This window comes from Paramisgurnus dabryanus, chromosome 4 (assembly GCF_030506205.2).
Source record: "Paramisgurnus dabryanus chromosome 4, PD_genome_1.1, whole genome shotgun sequence".
Taxonomy (NCBI): Eukaryota; Metazoa; Chordata; class Actinopteri; order Cypriniformes; family Cobitidae; genus Paramisgurnus; species Paramisgurnus dabryanus.
The window spans coordinates 32,923,110-32,950,770 of record NC_133340.1 but is presented as its reverse complement, the minus strand read 5'-3'; the positions used below and the strand labels follow the sequence as shown (position 1 = coordinate 32,950,770).

The following is a 27,661-nucleotide window of genomic DNA, read 5'->3' as shown; positions in this document are numbered from 1 at the left end:
CTCATTGAAAGCAGTCTGAGTCATCTCAGATTAAAACTTATTGTGTGCATGATAGGAAACAGTAGCGTTCATGTGGCATTTCAACAAAGACAACAGCATGAACAGAAAAAATGAGCACTAATTGCTGCCAGCTAAAACGCCTGAGGAATTTAAATCCTCCCACATCCACCGGGAGACGATGCCAAAATGTTCAAAACAAATGTTTAAAAAGACATAATACTTAAGGATTCGGAGCTGCAAGGCAACTATAGTGGTTTCAGTGGGGCTATTAGCGTATCATCCGGGAATTAATAATAATCAGTAGTTTTTCCGCAAGTTTATAATTCACAATACAAGCTACTTATGCTATAATTGAAGAAATGAATCTTTGATCACCTTAGGGTTTTCCGAAATCTGTCAGATACCAAATAAACAAAAACAATGTATGCTTGACTGAAAGTTTATATTTCTTTATTTCATTAAAAAGGTTACTAACACCACAGCAAACCAAATAATGGCAATCCAGGGTTTGGTGATCAAAAATCCCACACACTTAAGATAAGAGATGGGCACCTACAATATTTAGTCTATAGGATTGTAGATGAAATCTACAGGTGACATTTAATCTTTGAATCCAGTTTCGCTTAGACTCAATTATAGCTGTACCATTTCGTCAGCACACCCTTCTAGTTTTGTACTTTGTTTAAATGTCCCTGAAACTCTTTTAACATGGTTTTGTAGTTGTGACTGAATGTCTAACTGATAAACACTGTGTGTGTGCGTGTGTGCAAGCTCCCTGAACACTGTGTGGTCTTGGAATGATGGGTAAATCAGCTGACAGTCTGGCGGCTAAACAGCTCGATGGTGACTGCACTGAGAAACACTGGGATGCTCTTCTGATGGAAAAGATGCAGATCCACCAGTCCGGTTAGTGTGCGGGAGAAATCCGTCTCCAACAGCTGCATGCTGCCACTGCCGACTGGACCAGTAGACTGGAGAGAGAGAGAGAGAGAGAGAGAGAGAGAGAGAGAGAGATTGTTAAAAAAATTATCATCTGAAACTATAAAAAAATAAAGGAAATAAACCAATCGAAAAAGTCACAATCTTGCTTGCATTACTTTTCGCATTTCAGATTCAACTGCATTTAGTTTCTTAGCAAAATCTGAACAAAAAATGTTGACATACATAAACCTGGTCCAAAACATGCGTAGGTAGTTTCAAATAAGATTAGAACCCGTAAATGCATGAATATTTTGTCAATCATTATTACAAATTTAGGTCTTTACAAACACATATTGTATTTTTTGTCACGTAATGCTGCGTTCACACCAAACGCGAATAGAGCGTCAAATTTGCATCTACCGCGTCTAGTTTGCTGCTTGAACATTTTAAATGCATTCATAAAAACCAAGAGTTTGAAGCGAAAATGACGAGCGTCCGAAGCGAAATCCACCAGTGCCTCCTAGGCGGGCCTGCCGCCACAGCAGAAAGCAGGTTCCTGATTGGTTAACGTGGCACAAATTGACAGCAAAGATTCAAATTTGTCAACTTGGGCGTCAGACACAATTTGCATCAATGAGGCGAATTTGTGTGTACTGCGGCACGCTAAATGCCTCATTCGCGCCCCGAAACTTCCAGACGCGCGTAAATGTGCCTTTACATTGACTTGAAACCATTCGCGACAGATCCTCTATTCGCGATTGGTGTGAACGCAGCATAAGACTGCAGTCCTTTCTTCTTGGCTGGAGAAAAACAGATAATTTGTAACTCTTTTCCCTTCATTGACAAGTTAATTCGTCAATTAAGAGAAAACGCTTCCCTGCCAATGGCGAGTTTTTCCGGCAATCCGTATTTCTGCTATTATCCACCAGGTGGCACTCTTACCCAACTAATAAAACCCGAACGCAACCCCTTAGGGCAAACAGTAAGAACTATGTGTATGTTTTGATGATTGCTCTGAATCCGAGCACGTTTTGTCCCTATATTGTCTAGGGGCGAAAACATGTCTGTCCTATGGCAAACATAGCTACCATTATCGGGGCTCCGCCCTCCTACGTGCTTCCGCTTAATTTTCATTTTGCTTCAGTACTACGTCTGGGACTGCCGAGTAGAGTTTCGTTTTCTCCTGCAAAAATCTGCAGGTCCAATCAGCGAACAGAGGGGGGTGGAGAACGATGACGTTGAGGTTGTGCGTCAGTTTGAGTTTTAGTTCAGTAATGGCAGCGGAGAAAGACGTGAGAAAAGCTATTCGGTCCGTTGTTGCAAAACTGCCGAATATACAGAAGTTAAAGCCGGAGCAAGAACCAGGTTTGCTAAGTTTTGTTGGTCTGATTATTCATACTTGTTATTTCCGTCCGGTTTCGGCGCATGATATACGTCACGACCACACGTTAGCAATCGCCTATGGCAGATCCTGAGTGACTCTGGGCAGATCCAATAGTTTTAAACTTCAACAGAGGACCCTCCTTAACGGTAGTTACGCTTTGCAATGGATTGTGGCCAGACTCTCTGTACAAATTAAATGAATGTGCGAGGGTCTGGTTGGACCAGGCTAAGCTACCATAGCTTCTCTTTGCGTTTCAAAATTGAGGTTGCAATTCACAATCTTACCGCTAGATGCCGCTAAAAACACATTGGTATTTTTGAAAGTCCGAAGGAATTTTGACATTTTGTCATCAAACAGATCCGAATAATATGAACTATTTATACCTTGCATCTCTAAAGATCCAAGGTATGAATTTAAAAGTTAAAATAGGACTTTATCCACCAAGCATAACTTGTAAATGAGTTTCAGTTTTCAGGCCAGAATATTCAGACTGGATTGGAATTTAAAGCAGTGTAGGTTTATGCACAACTGCATTTGTGTCTGAATTTATTTCATTTTCACTTACTCTCCCTCGGTATGTAGTGAAAAGTGAGTAGATTTAGACACAGCATAAGTACAGTATGAATATGTAAAACATGGTTAAGCCTCTGGCGCTTGAGTCATCCCCACCAGCACCATGGTGAAAAGCAATAAGAAACTTGAGCAGAATTTGAAATTTTTTAACCCCCTTTATTCACAATTACAGCTACTAAGTTGTTGCAGAACAAAGTTTCTTTGCAAGTCATTACAAAACAACTGCTGCACTGTCTGAGCAAACATTATAGTAAGAATAGTAAATATTAATCTGAATAACAAACCTTGGATTTGTGTGCAGTGTAAACAAGGCCCAACTAATTAAACCAAGTTAAACAAACCATCACAAACAAAATAACATTTACGAACAAACAACTATACAACAGTCACTCTCTAATTAGCAAACTACTAGTTACTTGGCACTTACTTTCGAACAGTTGCATGATATTGAAAAAAATATGCGGCATGTGATATGATAATACTTTATGATACACTTTTACATTATTTTTGAGAAAATGAATCATCACTCTCTCGGTCTCTGCAGAATCTCTGGCATCTGCATTGAACTAAAACTTTTTTCCACAATTTTTCAATATTTTACTATGTTCTTACCTTAACTTTGATGAATTAATACATACCTATCTTTTTTCAATGTTTGCACTTTTAATCTTTGCACAGCGCTTCTTGAATGTGTTAGCATTTAGCCTATCCCCATTCATTCCTATGGCTCCAAAGAAAAGGTTTTATTTGTGCCACCATACTAACTTGTAACAGTCTTTAAATAGGGAAAACATGGAAGTGTTTGGTGGCTTCTAAATTAATCCCTGTTTGGATCCTAAGGAATGAATGGGGCTAGGCTAAATGCTAACACATTCAAGAAGCGCTGTCAAAGATTAAAAGTGCAAACATTGAAAAAAGATAGGTATGTATTAATTCACAACGCGCTGTACAAAGATTAAAAGTGCACGCATTGAAAAAAGATTAGTATGTTTTAATTTGTCTGAGTTGAGGTAAGAACATTGTACAATGTTAAAAAACGGTGGTGTTATCCTTTAAAGTGCCCGTATTATGAAAAACTCACTTTTTCTGGGTTTTGGGGTGTTCATTTGTGTCTCTGATGCTCCCACACGCATACAAACTTGGAAAAAAATCCATCCATGCTGTTTTGAGTGAGATACAGGTTTCTGAATGTCCTCTGCCTTGAGTCTCAGATTGCGGGAGTTCAAACTCAGCTCCGTTGTGACGTAACAAAAAGTTTCGTCACATTCAGTTTGAATTTTCCCGCCCACCACCCCACTCGCAGGTCTCCACCCACCAGGTAGCTAGAGAGCATAGAGCAGTCACTTGAATGAGACCCTCTGTGCTGTTATCATGTCTCACGGAAATAACAGCGCTATTTGGATATTCAGGATTATACTCCCACCTACTTTTAAAAACAAAGTTTTAACGCGTGGTTATTGGAACCCGGAGTAATCTTATATACAGTGTGTTACGACGCAAACAGTCCTCAGATTGTAGGCGATAAGACCTTCATGCGAAATCTGATGTAAACAACAGACTATGTATCTATATTTCACGGATTATAAGCATTTGTGGACAAAAATGGTAATTGGATGTATTTTATTGGACTTTCATGGATCATTCACACATCTGAAACAGACTGGATTCGATTCGCGATCGCGTTGTTTCATCACAAAGGTAAGAAGTCACGTTATATTTTGCATGTTGTCATCTTCTGTCACAAAATACTACATTTATGATGCTAGAGCTAAAAGCTTTTTGCCAAACTAACCGAGACCGTACTCCCCGGCTTTTCTGACGAGGCGAGCCTCTTAATAACTTTACGGTCCGCATAGATATATACACGGTCGGTCCGGACCTCCCATTAGCTTCTAGCAGTTAGCACGCGGTCCACAAGCAGTATACATCCCGGCCGGGTCTTAATTTCTGTAATTTGCGAAAATAATGCGCTTGAAAATGTTTTATAATGGGAATATGTTAGTATTGTCCAGGGAAAACTAGTGTATTGTTCAGACTACTACATCACAATTTACGCTGGAATCTTTGTGTGTCATGATGAGTTTGACACACCGAGACCGGGCCTTACCGCCCCGGCTTTTCTGATGAGGCTAACCCCCGAGTCTCTTATAACTTTATGGTCCGGCCCTCCCGCAAGCTTCTAGCAATTAGCACGCGGTCCACAAGCAGTATACATCCCCCGCCGGGTCTTAATTTATGTAATTTGCGAAAATAATGCGTTTGAAAATGTTTTATAATGGGAATATGTTAGCATTGTCCAGGGAAAACGAGTTTATTGTTGTGACTGCTAACGTAACATCACAATTTACTCTGGAATCATTGTGTGTCATGAGTTTCTTCTCCTGTAGTGTACTTATTAGTGATACTTTTCTGTATGATTTGTCTGTTGGCAACATAAACCGTTAATAATAATAATAATAATATATAAAATAATAACACAGTATGGTCTGTACTGCTCACGAGACCACTGAGCATGCGCACGATCACATGACGTTAGTAGTGGGGCGTGATCAAAGGAGCAGCAGCTCATAAATATGTAAGACTAGCTCAAAACGGCACAATCTGAACTGCCCTGAAACAGAGGCTACTAGAGATGGGTAACAATCTTTTCCTACAAGCTATTTCGAGCAAACAACTTTTGAAACATGCTTTATGGAACTCATACACCTATATAACTTGTGGAAAAGCAGTCATAAGATGGGCACTTTAAAATACACTCATTTAGTTATTGCAAACCATCATGGTATGCATATTTATGGTATATGTGAGATTTGAAATGGTTGAAAGTAACTTAGTTAATGTTTGGGTTTATCAGCCAGGCATGTCTAGTGTTAGCTTTTATTATAAAACACTGTAAACCAATTTCAATCTTCTGTTTATATACAAATCTCTCAAAACCTCAGACAGACAGTAAATGAAAAAGCATGAACCATTTGATTAATCACTTGCCTAGAGTCGATCTAACAGAGAGCAAACACAAAATGAGGCAATCAATACACAAAGGCGCTTCTCCTGTCAAACATTTAGCAAAAGGCACTTTTTACCGAGCCATTTTTCCCACAGACACACTTTATAACTCTGACCTCCGTAAAGACAGGTTAGCACCAAATCTATTTTACATTTAGAGGGACTGAGAACAAAGTGCACATTTTTTTTTTTTTTGCAATTGTCCCTGAAGGGCCCTTGACACCAAACCTAACGCAGTACCTGTCCCGGCAAACAGTCTGTATGAAAATGCAATTTCTTTGTCTGCAACTTGGTTTTGTTTTCTATTTTCCCAATTCACATTCTAATGAAAGGTCAGCTCGCATTTTCTCTTTCTTTTTATTCTTTTTGGAAAGGGAGTTATTCAGATAGTGACCTTATCAATGCGTGTTTGTATTGCCACCGCCACAAAAGGGTGTTATGAACAATATTTGACCTTTTGCCTAACAACAAGTTTTTGTTGATGATAAAACCTCCCTCAAGTCCACACGAAACTGAAAACAGCTGCGTTTTAGAAAGACAGAAGTTATAGAATAGTTCAAAGAAAAACTTTGAAGAAAAATGTCTGACGGCAGCCGGATCTAGCAGACATGGGTACGGTGGTCCTAACTGAGCACGACTGATACAGAAAATCTGGTGGTGCTATCATTTCTATTCTGCTCTTCTTTCTTTCATATCGTTCTCAACGGACCTTCAATTATTTTGCGGCTCCCACACTTGTCGAAGAGACATCAAACCCTGCGAGCGAGTAACAGCAGGTCCCGCTGAGCTTTCTTTGGTGAAGATTAACTCCATCCATCTTTAATCTTGCCTCTTTTTAAGACTTATCTATTAATTCAATAAGACAGTTCTTTATAAACGTGCTCTAGCTCTTTAACTTTCCCAGTTTAAAAGGCAAAACTGTACTTATTTCACCTGAAAAGTGCATACTGGTACCTCAAAGGTACATATCGGTTCAAAAATATATTAGGGTATTTTAAAAGGTACCGTACAAGTGACAAATTTGTACCTTTTTCTTAAGAGTGTGTGTATGGTCACATTAAAGGAAAACACCACCGTTTTCAATATTTTACTATGTTCTTACCTCAAATTAGATGAATTAATACATAGCCATAATTTTTCAATGCATGCACTAAATCTTTGTACAGCACGCCGTGACTGTGTTAGCATTTAGCCTAGCCCCATTCATTCCTTAGGATCCAAACAGGGATGAATTTAGAAGCCACCAAACACTTCCATCTTTTCCCTATTTAAAGACTGTGGCACAAAATAAAACGTGCCAATTTTTTAAGCGAGAACTATTTTGTATGGCGGAAGAGCACTTTGACCTTGGCGCGCAGTAACAGCCCTAGGGCAAACAGCTGTATGTCCGTCAAAGTTTCGAGAACGCTCTGAATCAGATCCCTATGAAAAATCTTTTACAAAAATAGAATTATCTCAGCTTTTTGCTCAAAATTTGGTGTTTTTGAAGAAACCTACCCCATATTTGAGAGGTGATAAAAAGAGAACTAATGAAGGTAGGATGAAACTTTTTTTATTGAAAGCAGTTCTTTCATTTAATATATTTTATGTTTATATATATTTAACGAAGAGCATTTTCTGGGAGGCATTAAACTTTTGTGATAATCTTGAAAAATGCTGTCCGGGAAAGAGTTAAGATATTCAACTTCTCTTTTTAAGGTAAAATCCATGCATAATGTACACATTAGTGTTGTGTTCAAAATATCGATACGACGATACATCGTCATGGACGCCTGACGATGCGCGCATCGATACAGCACCTTCCGTATCGATTCGGATGTACTTTTGAAAGTAACGTGACGAATTGCTGTTGATCTGTGATCTATATGGAAAGGACGCATGTGTCCCGCGAAGTACGTAGAGTTAAAGGTGGCGGAGTATACTTTCACTTTGCGTGTCTGTCTCGCTGGCGCACGTGTCTGCATAGTGAGCTGCGTACTCGCGCGCTCTCTCTCTCTCTCGCGCGCGCGCGCGCATTAAAGTCAATGAGTTCAGTATGAAAGCGCAGATATCTTAGCCTATACTACTGCAAAGGGCTTTATTAGCCATGCTCTTATAAAACAGTACTAACGCATTTGAGAAGAAACACGACAAAGATTTGCATGTGAAAAGTGTACGTCTAGAGAAGAGATACAGAGCTACTTTATATTAAATAGTATTAAGTCTGACTGCATGTTTATAGATATATTCATAGATGTAGAATAATGAGAGACAAGAGTAAGGCACCGTCTTTGTAAAAACATAAGTTAAGTACTAACTCTGGGATTTTAAATATTTCTAATAGCTAATAAATGAATGGCAAAACACAACTGTTACAACACTGCTTATTCAATGTACAATAAACAAATAATAATAAAAATAATAATAATAATGTTACTAAATTCTGAACAAAAATGTAATTCAAAATAGTCTTGTATCGTGATGCGCATCGTATTGGGACCCTTGTATCGGGATACGTATCGTATCGGGGAATTGTTGGCGATACACAGCCCTAGTACACATGCAAATAATGTGTGTTAAATATGATTTATTAATGGCACAGCTGCATCAGAGTGAAAAATGTATTTCAATTGTTCTATTAAAACTAAATGTTATTTATTAGTGACCCTGGACCACAAAACCAGCCAAAAAAGTAGCACGGGTATATTTGTAGCAATAGCCAACTCAGTATTACGATTTTTTTTTGCACCCTCAGATTGCAGATTTTCAGATAATTGTTTTTTGGCCAAATATTTTGGTTTTGTGGTTCAGTGTCACATTGTGTGTGTGCAAATGTAAACATCTCTCTCTTTCTCTCTCTCTCTCACACACACACACACACACACGGAGAAACATGCTGGCCTGGAGTTTGCTCAAGGTGGATATATGGAGTGACATCTGTAATGACTCAGCCTCCAGGGATTTACACTGTTACAGCCTTTATCTCCTGACAAACCCAGAGAGGAGGCAAAAAACAACACCAGACCCTAAAAAACATAGCCAAGAAAACAGAAACTGGTCTCACAAGAATTTACCTAATTTGCATTCCTGCTGAAACAATCAATCAAAAGCACGGCTCCATGGGAAGACAGCGTGACAGATTTGGGACTACAGCATCATACATTACCACAATATCAATAACAATGACAAAAAATCGTGCACACTTCAATTAGCATCATATGCATGTCTATGGATCATCAAAAGGTTGAAGAAGTATAAATGCAGTCAGAGCAAAGAAATTCAAAGTCGAATCTGACATTTCATTCAAAGCTTGCAGAAGCGATTTTTTGGCTGCACCTACGGAAGTCCATTTCAATATATAATCTTTGTCACAAAACAAAAAACAATTATAATATAAAGCAACCAGTGTAGTCCACATTTAAAAACAAATGACTCGCTTTAGTGAATCAGAAAAAAACTCACAATATTTAGTTCACAATTCACAATAGTTATAGAGCACAGTATCATTCCTTTATATAAATGCATTGAAGCACTACTTGGTGCGTGATGCCAAGAATGAAAATACAAACAAACAAAATTTCATTTCCTTGCATCTTTGAATCGTCTGTTGGCATGAGAGCTCCCTGCCGGGCTTAAAGAGAGGAAACGGGAAGCTGTCATTGCATTGAGTGCGAGCCGGAGGTGTGTGAAGAGCTGTAATTGGCTGTTTAATTAGCTTTATCTACTGATTAAGCAGATGTATAATTAGCCAACTGCTCCTTACTAACAGCAAATGGTTTTTTAACATACCCATGACATGATAACGCACACAAACAGAGACTCTCACAACAGTGCAGACCAAAGGGTGCATTAGCTAGTAAACAACACACTGAATATTTCTCATTTTTAACAGAATACAACTAGACTAGTTGTTTCGTTTCAACTAAACGACATGACATAAAATATCAAACCAAGTATGCAAAAGAATATAACTGATAAAACACTGCTCAGAGTAAAGGTAACGATTCAGGGCTGCACGACTGCAGAAAAGTAAAATTAGTTTGCAAATTGTTTGTTTGATATTTTGCTATATAATGTAATGAAATTCAGACAGATTAAATAGCAGCCTAAATGTCCCAAAAAATTGTAAAAACAAGGACTTGTAGACAGATTTTTATATATAATACATGTGACCCGAGTTGAACATCTTGCATTTGGCTGTAAATTAGATTTCAAGAGGCTTTTCAAAAAGTGCTTTAAACAAAACACTGCTGTTTTGATTTGTGTGCGGCAGCTTGTTAGAAAAACAACAGATGTGTTTAGGGGAAACGATCTATGATGTCATTAAAACAGATGCAAAAGATCTAGAGACCTCGCAGCATGCAGAGAACGCTATGCCGAAGATACTAAAAACAAAAGGAGACCTCTTTAAAATAACATATTATTGATGTGCCCCAAACATTATGGTGCCCTGAACTGGGGGAAGACACATACAAAGCATGACATAATTTTGATATTAAGTCAAAATAAGAATAACTTTTTTCAACGCGCAGTTTGAACAAAATCGTAGCGGTTTGTAAAAAATCTATAATGGAAAAAATGTCTTATTCTCCCAAACTTTCCAGAGAGCATTGAACATGAATAACTTTTTAAAACATATTTGTTACAACAAAATGCAGCAAAAAAAGAGGATGTAATGTACAAATGAGGATGACCTACTGTACAAACATGGATATGACCTACTGTAATGCAGTCATCTTAATCTAAATGAAAGAAAATATTACACATTTAATTACAGAAATATCATAACAAAAACGTGAAGCTGAACCACTTTTCTTGGACTACAACAAACTAGGCAACAGTTTACATCCTGGGATTGGTGATGTAGAGAAGACCAACATTATCATAACTCCTCCTGCTTTGCACTCAGCCCAGTGTTTCCCGCAGCACATTTCAGTTCAGGCGGTCCGCCTAAGCTTGGAAACCCTCCCGCCTTAACTAGATCGTCCCAAAAAAATTTCGCTGCACAAAAGGCCGTGAGGTGCATTTCGGAGTATAGCGCATACGGGCTTCACACCGCGAGGTGGGACGCGCGCCACACGGCCGAAATAAGAAAGACGTGGTCCGGACCGTCACTGTCTGGAGGATAACTAGCCAGTTGATAAAATATCTGAGAATAGCGCGGACACGCTTCACACCGCGAGCGTGAACACGCGCCACACAGCTGAAATGAGATAAAGACGTGGTCCGTCATGTATGGACGATAGCCAGATAATAAAACGCGTGTCCGTGAGAACTGTAAGTGGACTTATGTTTTGGTTTTATTTAAGCCTGTTATTGTATTCGTCTATAGTTCTTGCAAATTTAAATTAAGTTTGCTGGTGATTTTGTTGTTTGGGCAACCTGCTAGCTAGGTTTCACGTGCCTGTTGATAAGATATAAATGTTGAACGCTCTTGTTCACTTTATTTATGTGCATTATTTACATGCTACAGTAGTTATACTCCATTAACATTAGGGATGCACTGATACTGGTATCGGGCTCGATACCACATTTTCTTAAGTACTCGTACTCGCTTAAAGTCCCCCGATACCTGGGATCGATACCACGGTCTGAGAAATGTCTAAGTTTGAGCAGCGTGTAAGGGGTTAATGCCTCGTGTTGTCCAAAGAAGCAGAGTTTACAACAAACTGGAAAACTAGTCCTTTGTTTTTTTGTTAAATTATACGACTAAAGCTGTTACCAGTAAATTTAAATCATATTTTTTTATTAAGTACTCTGTATCGGTATCGGCAAGTACTGAAATGCAAGTACTCGTACTCCAAAAAAGTGGTATCGGTGCATCCCTAATTAACATAATGTAATTAATAGTGGGAAATAATTAGTTTTTACCATTTTTGCGCCATCTATCATCGTCCGCCTGATGTTCTACAACATCTGCTTTGGTTTGTGTTTATTAACCCTTTAGTTTCACTTCATCACACAGCTATTCCTATTAGAAGTATCTGTTAAAAACATTTAAGTCATTAATAATAGTATGTGTTCATTTTCTGTCATAGTTTCTTCAAAATTAAGTTTTATTTGAGTGTTTTAAATAAAAATATTTTAATTTTCATCATGATACGCCCTGCCCCTTTGATTGCCACACCCTCTGCCCCGCCCACTCGCCCAACCCTACCACCTTAACTTACAAATTTTCTGCGGGAAACCCTGCAGCCTGTAAGATAACCCCTGTTAGTATTGCATTGTGAGCAAATCTTTCAAACATGGGTAAGGAAAATCACATTTTCCAGCTGATGTCAGATTCAGGCCAATCACAACGTACAGATTAGCTAGCCAATCACAACGTACAGATTAGCTGGCCAATCAGGGACACAGTGCTTCTCAAATCTATGCGTTTCAAAGGGAGTGAAGCTACAAAAATTTACGGTATGTGGACAATAATGGTTTTTTTTTCATAAACCACGCAAACACATTGTATTATTTCAACCTATTTCTAATGATAATTACATGTTTTATATAGTTACAGTAGGAAATGTATAAACTATTTTTAAAGGTGACATAGAATGATTGAACGGGGTATTTATCCTTGTTCTGTAGACAATTTTTTTTTTGTTTGGGTCTATAATGCCTTAGAAGCTTCCTAAAAATCTCTCTCAGATAGCTCTATTAGGGTGGGGGATTATAAACAAGTGGTTTTGCACCTTTTTGGCTCCCCCTACTGGCTTAACTTGCAATTTCATTACTGATTGGCTGACTTTGCTGCCACTCAAAAAATTTAGCCAATTATTTTAAAGTGGAGGGGCAGGGGGATGCCTGTGATGTCATAAGCATCAGTTTTTCAGATTGGGCCGTTTTCTGGCTGACATTTCTAAAAGAGGAATTTCTATGAGACTGAGATGTTTAGCATGTTTAGCACTTTTTGTATGTTCGTGAATGTGGGTAGACTACCATTTTAAAAAAAGACAAGGTAAAATGGTTTTTCATTCTCTGTCATTTACTGCTGATTGGCTACAAGTGTGTTTTTGTAATCGGCCCGACTCCCTTTGCCAAAGCGTTTTTCAAACATTGTGCACTCCGCCTTTAAATGAAAGCAGCAATAACAATAGCAAACGGCACTGACCACAAATGTTTCAAGACTAATAATATAATGCTGCTACAGTATCAACAGATCCGGTGTGGATTTTTACAAATACTAAACATGACCCGGTTTCCTTTTGAGCTCCGTAACCTTAAGGTTAAAGTCTGTAAGTTTAAGCTCCACACAAAGACCGCCAGCGCAGCCAATGAAATTCTCCAGAGGCAGCTGAATTGATCTGTTAATGATGTCCAGCGTGTGAAGATGCAATGTCTGTGTTTTTCCACTGCTGTGGCTTTAGTGCATGACTGTTTGCAGATCTGCCCAACACAGTCAGCTGTATTCCCATGTCATGGGTATCCAGACATTATATTAGAGATGAAACAACCATGTGTCCATCAAAGAACAAGGTTCCATACTTTTGACTATAAATGTGTTTTTGCTGATAAATCTGCATATTAATGCTGTGCTGCTTCTGGTTTCGAAAATGACAGATGTTGTCAAAGGAACCATCAAACCATTTTTTGAGGATGTGCAGACCATTTCTTGATCAGTCATTGGAAGTGGTGATGCATGAGAGCAGATGGCTTTCCACTTTGTCCATAACCTCATTAAGATCTGAATTTGACATTTTTGCACAGAGCTTTTCTTGGTGAATTATTCAGCGTAATTTCATGATGAAGTGATCCAGTTTTTCTTCAATTATCTCGATGGCTCCTTTCCGTGTGCAGATCATGGCCAAAGATTAATCTGCAAAGATCTTTACGATGCAAATCCTTCACTCCTCAAAATGGTCTGGCTGTCATGGACCTTTTGTTGTGTCAAGCACTGCACGAATGAGTAAACCCTTTACTGTCACCACATCAAGAAATAACAAAAAAAAAAAAAAAAAACAGTGAAGAAAATCGTTCAGAGGTGCTATAAAGCAGGGGTTTTCAAACTTTTTGTGTGTGTGGACCACTATTTGTAATCAAGAATTTTCGCGGACCACCTCATAATAAAATATGTCTACACAAAGTCTTGAATTTATCTGCACCTCTAAATAGGCTTACTAGCACTAAAACTATAACTGGTCATCACATCAGTACAACAGGTTTCTTAAAACCTATTCTTAAAAAAATATATTTTTCTTAAAAAATATATTATTTTATATTTTATTTTGCCTTTACACGGACCACCTGCAGTACCCTCACGGACCACTAGTTTGGGAATGGCCGCTATAAAACATATACACACACATGTAAACCACAGTCGCATACAATCCATAAGACTAATATGTTGCATGTAAATAAAATAATAAGCACATGTTAAAGGTCCAAACAGTTATTGCACAAACCACACAGGTTTAAACACCCATACAGTTTATGTTGTATGGCTAAATAACAGTTTTCTGTTGACTGCCAAGCGCGGTATGTCATTTACGTCCATTTTCACATCAAGCACTACACTAAATACCCTTGCATCATTCAGCCTAGCTGCCATTCCCTGTTATTTTTTTGTCTGTGTAACTAAACACTTCTGGGTGACATGTGAATATCTCTATTTTTATTTGACGTTCTCTTTGTTTATTAGGAAATGAAAAATACCATCTATATAAAAAAGTAAACGGGTGAAAACCATAGACTGTAAAAAATATGGACGAAGTGTCCGTGACATCACCCATAGGCTTGTGAAGAGCTTTTTGAGGCCAATAGTTGGCGGAGTCTGCCATCGCCATCTTGGCATCGCGTCACTGTGCATCACTTGCGGATAACAAAAAATGGGTAACAAGTAGGGTTGCGCTAATAGACGATAGACAATCGTCAGACATATTGCTAACAGCAGACTTTCATGACGATAGCTAGCAATAGTTATTATTATGATTAGGGCTGTAACGATTAATCGTGCAAATGCCCATTTTCTCAATGAATGAATTTTTACTATATTACGGTGAAATCCAGGCACATCCCAAAGCCAGGGGGCGCTCTCATGCAGAAACTCCCTTTCGGCCACAGAAGAAGTAGCATTACAAACCCTATTCCAGGAAATGTTTATAAAGATATTTATATCGCTGTTCTTCAAATTGTTTCAGGTATTTTCATGATAATAAATATTATTTTAAATGTTTTTGTTTTGACGAGTGTTGCTTTTTAAATGCACGTTATAAACGACTCAGACTCAAAATGATTTTAGATCAATAAAGACTTCGTACTGACCAAAACACTGTAGTACACGCACAAGATGTGCATGAAACACAAAATCGATTCAAAATCGACTCTTGAATTGATTTTAGACAGGCATTTTTAATGGGACACGCGATTAATCGTTGCAGCACTAATTATGATCATCATAGTTTAAAATTAACAGGCGCATAGCGTGCTTTTCTTTCTATGAGAGGGTTTGTGGGCTTTACTTTGCGCGAGATAGTTTGTAATGCGCACAGAATCCTTCTTGCACGCACATGGACGTCTGCGCGCGGCTTGGATTCCTTCTAGCACCTGAATTTGTAATACACGCGGCTCTGACATTTCCTTGGACTAGAGAGGTTGTTAGGCGCACAGAGGGATAAAACCAGCAAGTTTGTTGTTCCCACTCCATGGCACACAGGAAACTTTAGAGCACTTGGACTTAACGACGCAGATGGACGTATGGCATCAGTTTTAAGAAGATTGTGGACAGTGTTGCCCTTGCTTCTTTTTTTGTCCACCAATCAAGTGACTTGTCATAAAAAAAAATATACAAATAAATAAATGAGCAAACTACTGCCCGCCCTCCGATACTATCGTCTATCTGCAATCTCACAGGCTGATGATAGGACAATCTCAAAATGGGCCATATCGCCCAACAATAGTAACGAGGCGGGACAGGGGTGAAGCTGAAGTGACTGGTTCCTGAAACCATGCCTGCCTAGCTCGACGGTCGTAACAGCAATGGCAGTTCACCCGTCACTCAAGTTGCAACTTCCTCAATTACGCAGAACTTTATAGCTTAATATAATTGAAACGGATGAGTTACAAAAAAATTCACATCCCTCACAGTTGTCACGAAGGGGAAAATGTACTATATAAACCAAAATCACTTTTTGTACCAGGCTATTTCTGCTGTAAAGTTTGCATTTTAACAAGGGGGTCTAAGGGGATTTACTCCCTTTTGGAGCCAGTCTCTAGCAGACACTCGATGAATTGCAGTTTAAGTCAATTCCATGTTGGCTTCATGATAGAGATCGGAAGGTTGCCCCTGTTGAAAACGCGAGGCGGACAGCTCTGCCTTTATTTAAGTGACTTCAGAAAAGAGCAGTGCTCTTTTTATATTGCTTGGCAACCACCGAGGCAGCTTTCCTGTCAATCAAATATTGAAGTGTGAGCGCTCTTTTGCTGTAAACACATAGCAGAAACTTTAAAAGAGGATGCTGGCTCTGACTTTGATCCAGGGTGAGAGGTGCACAAACACACAGGAGACAGCGAGTCTCTGGATGTTACAAGCCACTGTGACTTCTGTCACCATTATGAAAAAGCAAGCCTCTCCCCTCATTAGATTGCACAATGGAAAAATGCGATTGACATCTGGTGCTTTTCAGCTCAGAGTGCTCCTGCAAAAACGGGTGGCGCGGGAGGCGGCCCAAACGCAAGGGTTTAGGCGTGGATAAACCCATAACACTCAGTGCCCATGATAAATAAAAACATTCAAAAAAGATGCCCTCCACTGCCATAAACGTGTTCTGTGCGTTTTGCCCAAACATATTCGGCATTTCATGTTTTCCCATATTTTTGACAATGTAAGCGAGACAATGTAATGCATGACAATGTAAGCGAGAGGATAATAGCAATAGTAGATCGATCACGCATCTAAGGGACTTAATGTAAACAGTTGTAAACGTATTTATTTCTGCTGTAAAGTTGTGCGTTTTAACATTGGGGTCTAATGTTTGTAAATAACAAATGCAACATCAGTAATATTAATTTAGCATGCCGTGTAAGTGTCCTACTAATTACATGCGTGTCTGAGGTTGCAGACCGCTGATCTAGTGTCAGTGCCCTGTGATCTTCTAAAAGAGAGCGCATCAGCAGAGGGACTGTGAGGGTGCAAGAAAGTGTGACTGGAGGAGAGATGATGCAATTGAATAATCAGAAATATGCAAATAAAAACAAAAGACTTCAATTTAAATGCAGATTTTGACATTTTGCCACAGATGAAAAAGAACAACAGGATGAGAGACAGAGTAAATATCAAAACAATTATCAAGGGTTTACTTTCACTTATCGCAGTAAACTACACACACACACACACACAAAGCATAGAAATATACACATCCATCCATCCATCAATCAATCTATCGCTATCTACAGTACTGTGCAACAGCCACCACCACCAATTTATTTTTTAGCAAAGTTTTAATGTCCATTCATATTTATTTCTCACTTTTTGTAAGATTGAAACAAAAAATACAGGAAATATGTACAAAAAAATAAAAAAATATCTTCTTCAGGCATCAGTCAGTATTTAGTGTGACCTCCTTTGGCACTAAATACATCTTGAGCTTTTTTGAGGAGACTTAAGTCTTGAAGTAATTCGAATAGAATTAGAAATTGGATTTCATTTCATTAAGGTTTAAGAGATTCTTCAGTTTCCTGCTATTGCTTTAGTCTTCAGTGTATGAATTAAATAGGCTATAGATGCATTCTTATAAAGTAAATCAGTTCTTCAGTAATGATCAGAGAGAGTGATTTTCTCTTTAATATTATTGACAAATGAATTAGGTTACTGTAGCTTTAAGACATGACGTTAAGTTAAGTATATGCGCTGAATGACAGGCTGTGTCTTTGCATGTGCATCGGGTGTACGCGCCACGGAAAAGAGTAGCTGCGAGTAAACAGTTTACTTTAAAACGCATGCAAATAGCAAACTTTCGGCATGAAGATGCAATGTCTGTGATAAATATACATGTTGTATACGCTGTTTGATGGCGATGTGACGACGCGTCATGCTGCATATTAGGAATGGCGCGTCCCCTCATAGAAAATACACATATCTCTGTAAAGGCAAACAGAGAAATCCAAATGTGCGGGTCGCACATGAGCAATGGATTGTAAAAACGCTTGCACTGAATAAAAATGGTCTCAAATTGCACCCGCATTCAGGAACCCTATGATGACAAAATTAAACTAGAAATGCAATTCCCAAGGAATTACCAGTGCATGAAAATGCTAAAAAGTTGATTGACAGAAATGTAAAAGAAATTTAGTCTAGTAGTTTACCTGGTTGTTGACATGTTTTAGTGTGAAGCTAGCATGATTTAAAAAAGTTATGATGAAATATGAAGCTAGCATGAGTTAACATGATTTAACATGAAGCTAACATGATTTAGCATGAAGCTAGCATGATTTAGCATGATTTACCATGAAGCTAACATGATTTATCATTGACATTATCATGATGTTACATGAAGCTAGCATGATTTAACATGATGTTAACATGGTTTAGCATGAAGCTTGCATGATTTAACATGAAGCTAGTAAGATTTAGCATGAAGTTAGCATAATACTAGCATGATTAGCATGAAGCTAGCATGATGTTAGCATGATTTTACATGAAGCTAACATGATCAGCATTGAGGCTAGCATGATTTAACATAAAGCTATCATGATTTAACATGATGTTAACATGATTTAGCATGAAGCTAACATGAAGCTAGTAAGATTTAACATGAAGTTAACATGATTTAGCATGAAGTTAGCATGATTTACCATGAAGCTAGCATGATGTTAGCATGGTTTAACATTAAGTTAGCATGATTTAGCATGAAGCTAGTAAGATTTAACATGAAGTTAACATGATGTTAGCATGATTAGCATGAAGCTAGCATGATACTAGTATGATTAGCATGAAGCTAGCATGAAGTTACCATGATTAACATGAAGCTAGCATAATTAGCATGAAGCAAGCATGATTAACATGAAGCTAACATGATGCTAGCATGATGCATGATGAGTTAAACAATAGTGTATCAAAAATAGATTAGTTTCTTAAAGCTTCTTGGAGACATTGCCACAGTTTTCTAGATTTAGTCTGTTTCAGATTTTTCTTTATCTTCATGCAATAACAGACAGACTTTATGATGGTTAGACCAGATCTCTGTGTGAAGCACCAGGTGTTTCCAAACACCTTCACTCTGGTGCTTCAGTATGCACAGTGTCTGGCTTTTCAACTCAACTTCTGCCTGTCTATCTACGCACAATAAATGCTTTAGCAAGGATAATTACAAAGGCCTGGGCCGAAGTATACACAACACAAACTGTGCACCCACCAATACATGTCTCATTGTTATCCTTTGATGTTCAGGAGAAATTTTTTGCCTTTGCATTACTGTCTATTTATGTTTATCCTGCATGCTTAATAGAGCGTCAAAAATGCTTGACTGGATACCAGTCAGATTTACAGCAAACGCTACACACTTCTGCTGCCACCAATGACAAACAGCACAATAACGTCAATTTATGAAAAAGAACATCTGCGGATTAGACAGTTAAATGGACAGATGAATAAGTGGCAAGGCCATTATCCCTGAGACAAACAGTGAAACAAAAAATTTGACTGCAAAATGAACATAAAAACCTACCCGAGCATGTTTAATGCTGCTTGCTAAAATGATTACTATAGATGGGTTCACTTCAAGGCCGCCCTAATGTCCACAAAAATATTTTAAGTCCCCCAACTCACAATTTCTAGCAAAAAATATACTAGAGCTTGACATAACTTGACAGATGTGTATTCTTTACAAAACTAATCAAACACTTAAGAAATATCTAGATTTTTAGTTGTTTTAGCTCATTTTAATGCTTTCTTTGTCTAATTTTGAATAATTTTAAGCAGCCATGAGGCCCCTATTTGAAAAAAAAATGATTTATTGAATTTAATAAATTTTTTAAGGTAAGTGGTTGCAATCAATTTATTTAAGCTACATTTAAACAAAAAAGATTAGTAACGTAAAACAAAATATAAAACTTTCGTTTAAATGTAGCTTAAATAAATTGATTGCAACCACTTACCTTTAAAAAATTGATTAAATTCAATAAATCATTTTTTTCAGTGTAGGCCCCTGGTTGAGCAACACTGCTATAGATTATATTTAAGATTACGAACATAAATAAACCCCCAGGTATAAAACTTTTGCATAGTTTTTAACAAGACTTCAAACTGTGTGCCGCTACTTTTTAAAGCAATCAAGACCAATCTGATCTCACAGGAATTCATATATTTTACGAAGTGGCTAATTTGCATGAATTTGTTAAAGTGAATTGTACAAAAATGTACAATTATTACACAAATAAAACATTAAGGGGTGGTTTCCCAGACAGGGATTAGACTAGTCCTAGACTAAAATAAATGTAAGAGCTGTTCAAACTGAAAACAACTTGCACTGACATATCTTAAAATACATCAGTGCGTCTAAACGTCTACTGTGTAGATTACCGTATTAGTGGCATTTAGTGGTGAGATTGTGAACCCCTCCCTTTCAAAACGCATAGAGAAGCTACAGTAGCCGCCACAGGACAAACACCTCATTGTCTGAGACAACGTATTGCTCTTCAAAACCGTTTGTCCATTTAGGGCTACTGTAGAAACATGGCGGCGCGAAATGCCGATTTCCATATGGGGACCCACGTGTTGTATGTAGATAAAATCGGCTCATTTCTAAGGTAATGAAAGCAATACACTTCATTTTGTAAAGCCTTTACACACCACTGATAATATATAGTTATTTATACTACGGGTTAGTTGAATGCTTGAATCTGATTGGACGATGAACATTCAATGTTGTGCAATATTTCTTGGAAAACGCATGGCGAACGAAGTCCCAGGCAGCTCTCTTGACCGCATTACAGTTCCATATCACTTTGCATAGTAAACTGTAATAACAGACTAACAAAAACAACATGACAGACAGTTTTCCAAAGCAATAACAGACGCACAGAGGTAGCCTCATTCACACAATGGGCTCTATTTTAACGATCTAAGCGCATTGTCTAAAGAGCACAGCGCAACGTCTCAATGGGCGTGTCCGAATCCACTTTTGCTAATTCAACAACAGGAAAAATGGTTTGTGCGCCAAGCGCATGGTCGAAAAGGGTTGGTCCTTCTTTTTTAATGAGTAATGGGAGTATTTTGGGCGTAATGTGCAATAAATCAATGAGAGTCTCGGCTCTCATCCCCTTTAAAAGCAAGTTGCGCTGGCGCTATGTCTAATATCTATTTAAATGACGGACTTTGTAAACCTAAAAACTAAGTAGAGGAAGAAGATCCCCAGTTTAAGATTAATGTTAAATAATTGTGTTGTTTTTCACGTGCATTGAAATTGTTAGTTTTTATTAAAACCTTTAAAACCTGTTTTCTTTTAGTCATGGAAGTAAAAAAGCAGGCTTTAAATTGCTTTAAATGTACGGCTATCCAATATCATCAAAAAATTATTTACAAGTAAGAAAAGGTTTGTACTCTAAAAATACTTTATTTGTAACAAACAGGAGATAAAGAATTTACAAACGGCTCTCAGCACGTTTCAGCACTTGGACAGCGTCATGAGTTTTTTTTAAGCATTACTTAAAAATGTTTCTCATCTCAGCATATCCACAGGTACAGAATCATCATATACAATAAATCCGTGAGGTTGCATTTAAAAAAAAAAAACATTTAAAAACAGATGCATTTGTTTAAAGCAAAGCATTTATTTACTTACCAGGCTGCAGGTGAAGCAGCTCTTTGCGCCATCTAATATCTCATAATCTGTCCTCATTTATGTCCAAGAGACTCAATAATAATCTTTTACATTCAATCCTTTAATCTTTCTTATTTAAAAGCGTTTTTGTGCTGCTGCCATTCATGTATGTGATAAGCAAACCCGCGTTGTCGTCCCGTATGTCCCGTTTATAGGCGTATATTACTAATGCGCTCTTTAAATAACAAAAAACATATTGCGCCATTGACTTTAGACTAGGTTTTTGTTGGTCAATGGCGTAGTCTATTTTAGTTGCCTCAAAATAGCAACGCGCTAACAATGCCCCTGAACACACATCATTTTCAGACCAGAACGCCCATGGGCGCAAAAGGGGGCACAAATGCATTTGCTATATAAACAACGTGGCGCTAAACGTGAAAATGATAATTGGGCAGGGTGGAAACTATCAAAAGACACTTGCGTTGCGCATTGCGCTGCATTGCGCCGGGTGTAAGATAGAGCCTAATCTCTCTCGCCCTCTCTCTCTTTCTTTTTTCTCTCTCTGTGTCTCTCGCTCTCTTTCTAATAACTTCATTAATAATTGTATTAGAATGCTATCAAAAGCTCAAGCCTCCATTGCCAGCTTTAAAATGACATTTTGGATCAAGCAAAAGAGACGTTGGATGAGACGCGGAAGACACAGTCCTACTCTCAATAGCGATTTAAGTACAAAAAACGAATGAATCCCTTTCAATATATAAGGTAATCGATGTCTTGGGGTGTGGTAACCGAAGTATAAGCGGAATAATTGACTCGAATAATACGTCGTAGCCGCATCACCACCTCGGGTGTGCATTATTTTTCTAATAATTCAACAGCCCATCGTTAATTTTTCCTTACGTATATTATATTGTCTTTGTCAAGAGATCCTTCTAAAAGTAAGACAATGCATCTTTAACCCTCGGGGGCAAAATACAAATTTGTAAGGTGAAAGCAAATAAATTAAAGGGATAGTTCCCCCAAAAATGAAAATTGCGATGATAAGCACACAGCTGATTGTAACCACTAAATTTCATAGTAGGAAAACAAATAGTATGGATGAATGGTAAGGACACAGTTGATGGTACCCCTTAAATTCCATCGTATTTGTTTTTTCTACTATAGAAATCAATGGTTACAATCAGCCTTGTGCCTTCATTTATCAAAATATCTTCTGTGTTCATCAGAAAAAAAATCATACAGGTTTAGAACAACATGAGGATGAGAAAACGATGCCAGAATTTTCATTTTTGGGTAAACAATCCCTTTAACCACTTTGTAAAATGCAAATGAAATGCTACAAGACTGTGTTGAATCAGACGTACGACTTTCTCTTAATCACTAAAGGGTTAAATAAAAAAACATGCATAAAACACTAAAGCATCCGCATAGCAAACCTTTGCCACCACCTGGAACAAATTGAAACAGATTGTGGCTGCAGCATCATTATATGAAACTGATTGTTTTCCCCAGTATTCTAATTTCTTACTCATTACATTCATAAAATGCCCTCCTGCCTGTTTCTGTAACCGCAGCACAACCGAATTAAAATTTATCGTTACAAAAAGCTCTGTCCTTACAAAACCTCTTTCCCCACGACAATCATCGGCTGCTGTCATGACAGGCTTACACGATGGCTGACATATGCTTTATGAGCCGTGCGGGATCTAGGAGGAATAAAAGCGAGCTGGAAGGTCTGGCATAGGATGTCACTCGCAATAGCACTCAAACCCTCCCAGCGAAACAGATGTGATGAACAGAGACGACGTCTTCATGTTTTGGCACTCATTCTTAAGCAGACGATGCAATCTCTGGATCAAATCAAATCAAAGCTCCATCCACTCATTGCATTCATGTTTACTCACAGCCACAAGGCGTGAATTGCATTGCATGTGTGCTCTGAATGTTCAGCTGTAATTTATATGCACGCTCCACATGGATGAGATTAAAAGAAAAAAGCAACAGGTGGCTACATTGGCCATGCAGATGTGAATGTAATATTTACTTAAACTCAATCTACCCAACAGTCCAGACTCATCCTCATTCATGAATTCAGAACATCTACTTCAACGCTTAATTAAAAAACTCATAAAAGCTTCACTAATGTGTACGGGGGCTGCGCGGTCATAAAAGCTTGCTGGAAAGTATCGAAAAAGCCTCAATCGTCAAGAGATTAAAGTCAAGCGGAGATGTAGGATGAAATGGTTGAAGGGTAAATGTCAGACAAAATGTATTCATGGTGCAAAACAATGTTTGAGCTTTGCAAACAGCATACTTAACGATAGTAAAATTACAAAAGATTGTGTGCTGACATATAAACATTAAAAAAACGACAATCCTACAAGAGTAAAATTTGGAGAGACCTTCGGCAGTTGAGCAAGCATAGATTGGTTTTGGGTTGCAAATTTGATTGTTTCAAATGTTTCAGCGAGGGCAAGAATAAGATTAACAAAATCACGTAGTATTTGCAATCAAAGTTGAATAAAATTGTAAAATGATTTCTGTAGCCAAGGCTTCGAAAAAGCAATTTCATCTACTGTGAGTTCTGCAAATTCCAATAAATGGTTTAAGCATGTAGACTTCAAACTTTGAGTTCAGACTCTCATTAGTAAAAGATGCAGACAGCAGGTTAAAAAATCAATTCCAACAAAACAACATTTTATTGCCCGGGTGGTTGCTTACATGTCCAAATCACCATTACTAGGTAATACTTAAGGTTACACTGTTAACCCAGAAATTGTCTTTACTCAAAGAATCAAGGAAAAATAATTAATATTTTCTGTTTTGAAGCCAAAGCTTAAATTGATTTGTTGATTTAACTGTTAACCTTACAAAATCTATTAAACTAAAACATTCAAGTAAAATGAACTTAAAATTATTATTTCATGTTGTGAGGAATACCCATAATCCTTTGCGCTTGACTATTTTGATTATTTTCTGCTTTTTCACAAATTACAAACTGATAAGAACTTTCTCTATTCAAATATTTGTTAATAAAATGTCATATAGGTTCAAGCTCTTATATTATTGATGTTGTTTTGTTGTAAAATATAATTTTTTGAAGTCACCGTTCAGGTGATCAGTGTTTCCGTACATGAAACCTGTTCAAAACATTTTATTGTATTTCTCTCCACTGTACTTACAATGTATGTTAAACACATTTTTGTGCGTTTCTGTGGAGAATCACGTTTATTCAATGATTGACTTAAAATCAGTCATTAATTTTTGTTATAATACCATTTATAACATCAAAAGTAATACAAAGTGATAAAAACTAAACTTTTATGCAACAAGTTTCCTCACACATTTCTAGTAATGTCATCTAAACTGGGTTAAGAGTGCAGGAATATTGGAAGAAATTAAAACATTAAGTACATTAAACTTAAAATTAATTGTTATTTCAACCAGGCAAAATCAACTTTTTTAGAGCAACGAGTTTCCGTAAATGTTTTAAGTTCAACTAACCTGTATGGGCTTACAGTGTAGGCACATCTATACAGCTATACTTGCAAATGCAACTCGTACTAAAAACAGCTGCCTGTGTGACTTTGACTTTTAGCCCTAGACAAGATTTTCCATTACTACCTATTTTCATAAATTAGAGCATTTAACTTGGTAACTCGTTCCCTAGAGTTTCACCACACACACACAAACATATTCTTGATTTCTCTCTTTATTAGCTCATCAGCGAGATTAATCAGCCAGTCGATCAGAAGGTGTAATCAAGCCCTGATTGGACGAGAGGAAATGCCAGAACGTTGATTAAAACACGCGGAGACACCTGCCGTACCGACGTTGACAATCAAAGCGGGCCTGCTGTTACCATGGAGCTTATCAGAGACGGAATCCACGTCATCCTTACCTTTAAGGTTGCGGAAAAGGTTGAAGTAGATAGAGGTTAAACAGTCAGTAATAACACGGTAATTAAATGTATGGAGCTGATATATAGGCTACATGGATGCTTGAAATAGAGGTCGACCGATATGGCTTTTTCTCTGGCCGATGCAGATTTTTAGAAATCAGGGCAGCCGATGGCCGATGTGTTTGGCCGATTTTCTATACAGGTATGTACATAATAATCAAAATGTTCTCATCATTAGCAGATATTTTAAATGTAAAAATGTCACTATTTAAGTCAAAGTATTTAAAAAAATGATGACTGGTCTTTCTGAAGAGTTTTACAACCTCCTCTGCACCATGCATTTATCAGACACAGATATTATCCGACACTCTGCTGTCATCATCTTTGATCAGTTTTTTACCATGGCTTTTATTGCTTTGTAGGATAAAATCCTTATTTGGTAGACCTGATAAATGATTTATTCATAATAAAGTTAACATAGTAAATGTCTATGTTTTTTTAGTTGAGACTGTTATTTAGGGCAAATCTTTCTAAACACATTTACATTCTCATTTCTGAGGCGCTATAAGACAGTGACGTCTTGTGACTTTAGTGTTGGGACAGATCTGTTGTTTCAACCGTTCATTCAAATGAATCCGTTCAAACGAGTCAGTTCGTGAATCGGATGCGCTGTGTTCTAATCCAGGCTGAGCAGCGCAAAACTGTAAACAAAGTCTTACTGTAACAACACGAAAAACATTTCCTCGGTGGATATGATTTGGTCTTCCGACCTTTCGCCATCGAGTCAGTTTTGTTTTGAGTAATAAAAGCAGGTGTCTTCCGTGCTCGCGCGGCTCTGCTCTCTCTGTCACGCGAACAAAAATCATCACTCATTAATCACATGAATTGAGCCTAATCTTTGCACGGACAGTGCACCGCGAGACATAAGCCCCCCGCTGTTGTACTGGCTGCTTAATTCGCGCGATCCCGCCAACGTTTACTAAAGCTGTTTGTGAACAAGGCATGGCTGCACATGAACGGGACGAGTTCTACAACAACGCTTAGGTGCCCGCAGATGCGCCTGCCTATTAATCAGCCTAATTTTGCAGCAAAATCGGCCAAAGCCGAATTTTTTAAAGATGCCAAAAATTGGCCGATAAATCGGTCGACCTTTAGCTTAAAATTATGAAAACAGGTCAGAGCTGTCAACAACACTATTAAAATACAGCATATGACAGTTCAGAAACTAGCAGCAAGTCTCACTTTGAGGGAAAATGCGATGACATCACAAATATGCTGATTAGTATGCAGAGAATACATTTTGAATCGAATCGGGACCTAAGAATTGATTCTGAATCAAATCATGAGGGTCCAAACAATTCACACCTCCATATCCTATCATATTAAAAGGAATATGACAGTATACAGTATAAGTGACCCTAAACATCTATACTAACAAAATTACTTACATTAGGCTTTAATTTATTGGGCCACCGGGCCCTGGCACAGTACGTGCTCTTGCATGAACTAGACAAGCCAAAATGTCTTTCAGGAGTCTTTCAAATCGGGCTCGCCAAAACCCCATATTTCTGCTATAAATACGAGAGAGAGAGAGATAGAGAGAGCTCTCAAGACCGACATGCTCTTATCCTAAACTCTGTTATAAACAAAAAAGGTTTTGTAAAAGCTTTACAATGACTCCGGTGCCCGCCAGGCCCTGGCAATAGGCTGTCCAGTAAAATTATAAGCACACTACACAGAATTGAGCTCTTTCAGATCCATTCAGTTCCTGTTGTCAGGAACTGAATAGAGACAGACATTGTGGCTTAAATATTGCAAGCGCAGACATGCTTCCTGGACTTTGAAGGTGAATCCTGTAGGACAAAATGGTAGAGGGTGAAATTAATCTAATATAACCTGAAAATAGAAGCCAGGTACATTACTAACAAAATCTCCCACCATCAAAGCACAGAGATACTAATTACAGCAAAGATGAGAGGCCACATACATTTCAAAGGTTTCCTTTGATGGATCAGACCATGCTGTTGCTATGTTGTTTGTGACAAATGTAAATGCAATACAGTCCTAGATTTGCCAAGCATGCTGCAATGATGCTAAAGTGTTTTGGGATGTTTGAAAAGCATTGCAATGTGTTTGCTAAGGTTACCTGGC

At 37.9% G+C, this 27,661-nt stretch overlaps 1 protein-coding gene across 1 annotated transcript in view; it reads right to left on the bottom strand.

Moving 5' to 3' along the window:
* Positions 1-433: 433 nt before the first annotated feature.
* mad1l1 (mitotic arrest deficient 1 like 1) overlaps positions 434-27,661 on the bottom strand; it is a 96,118-nt gene continuing 68,890 nt past the window's right edge. The window contains exon 18 of the mRNA XM_065254223.1: positions 434-971. Within this exon, the coding sequence (XP_065110295.1) occupies positions 810-971 (162 nt within the window). The 3' untranslated portion in view covers positions 434-809. The remainder of the gene's footprint in view (positions 972-27,661) is intronic.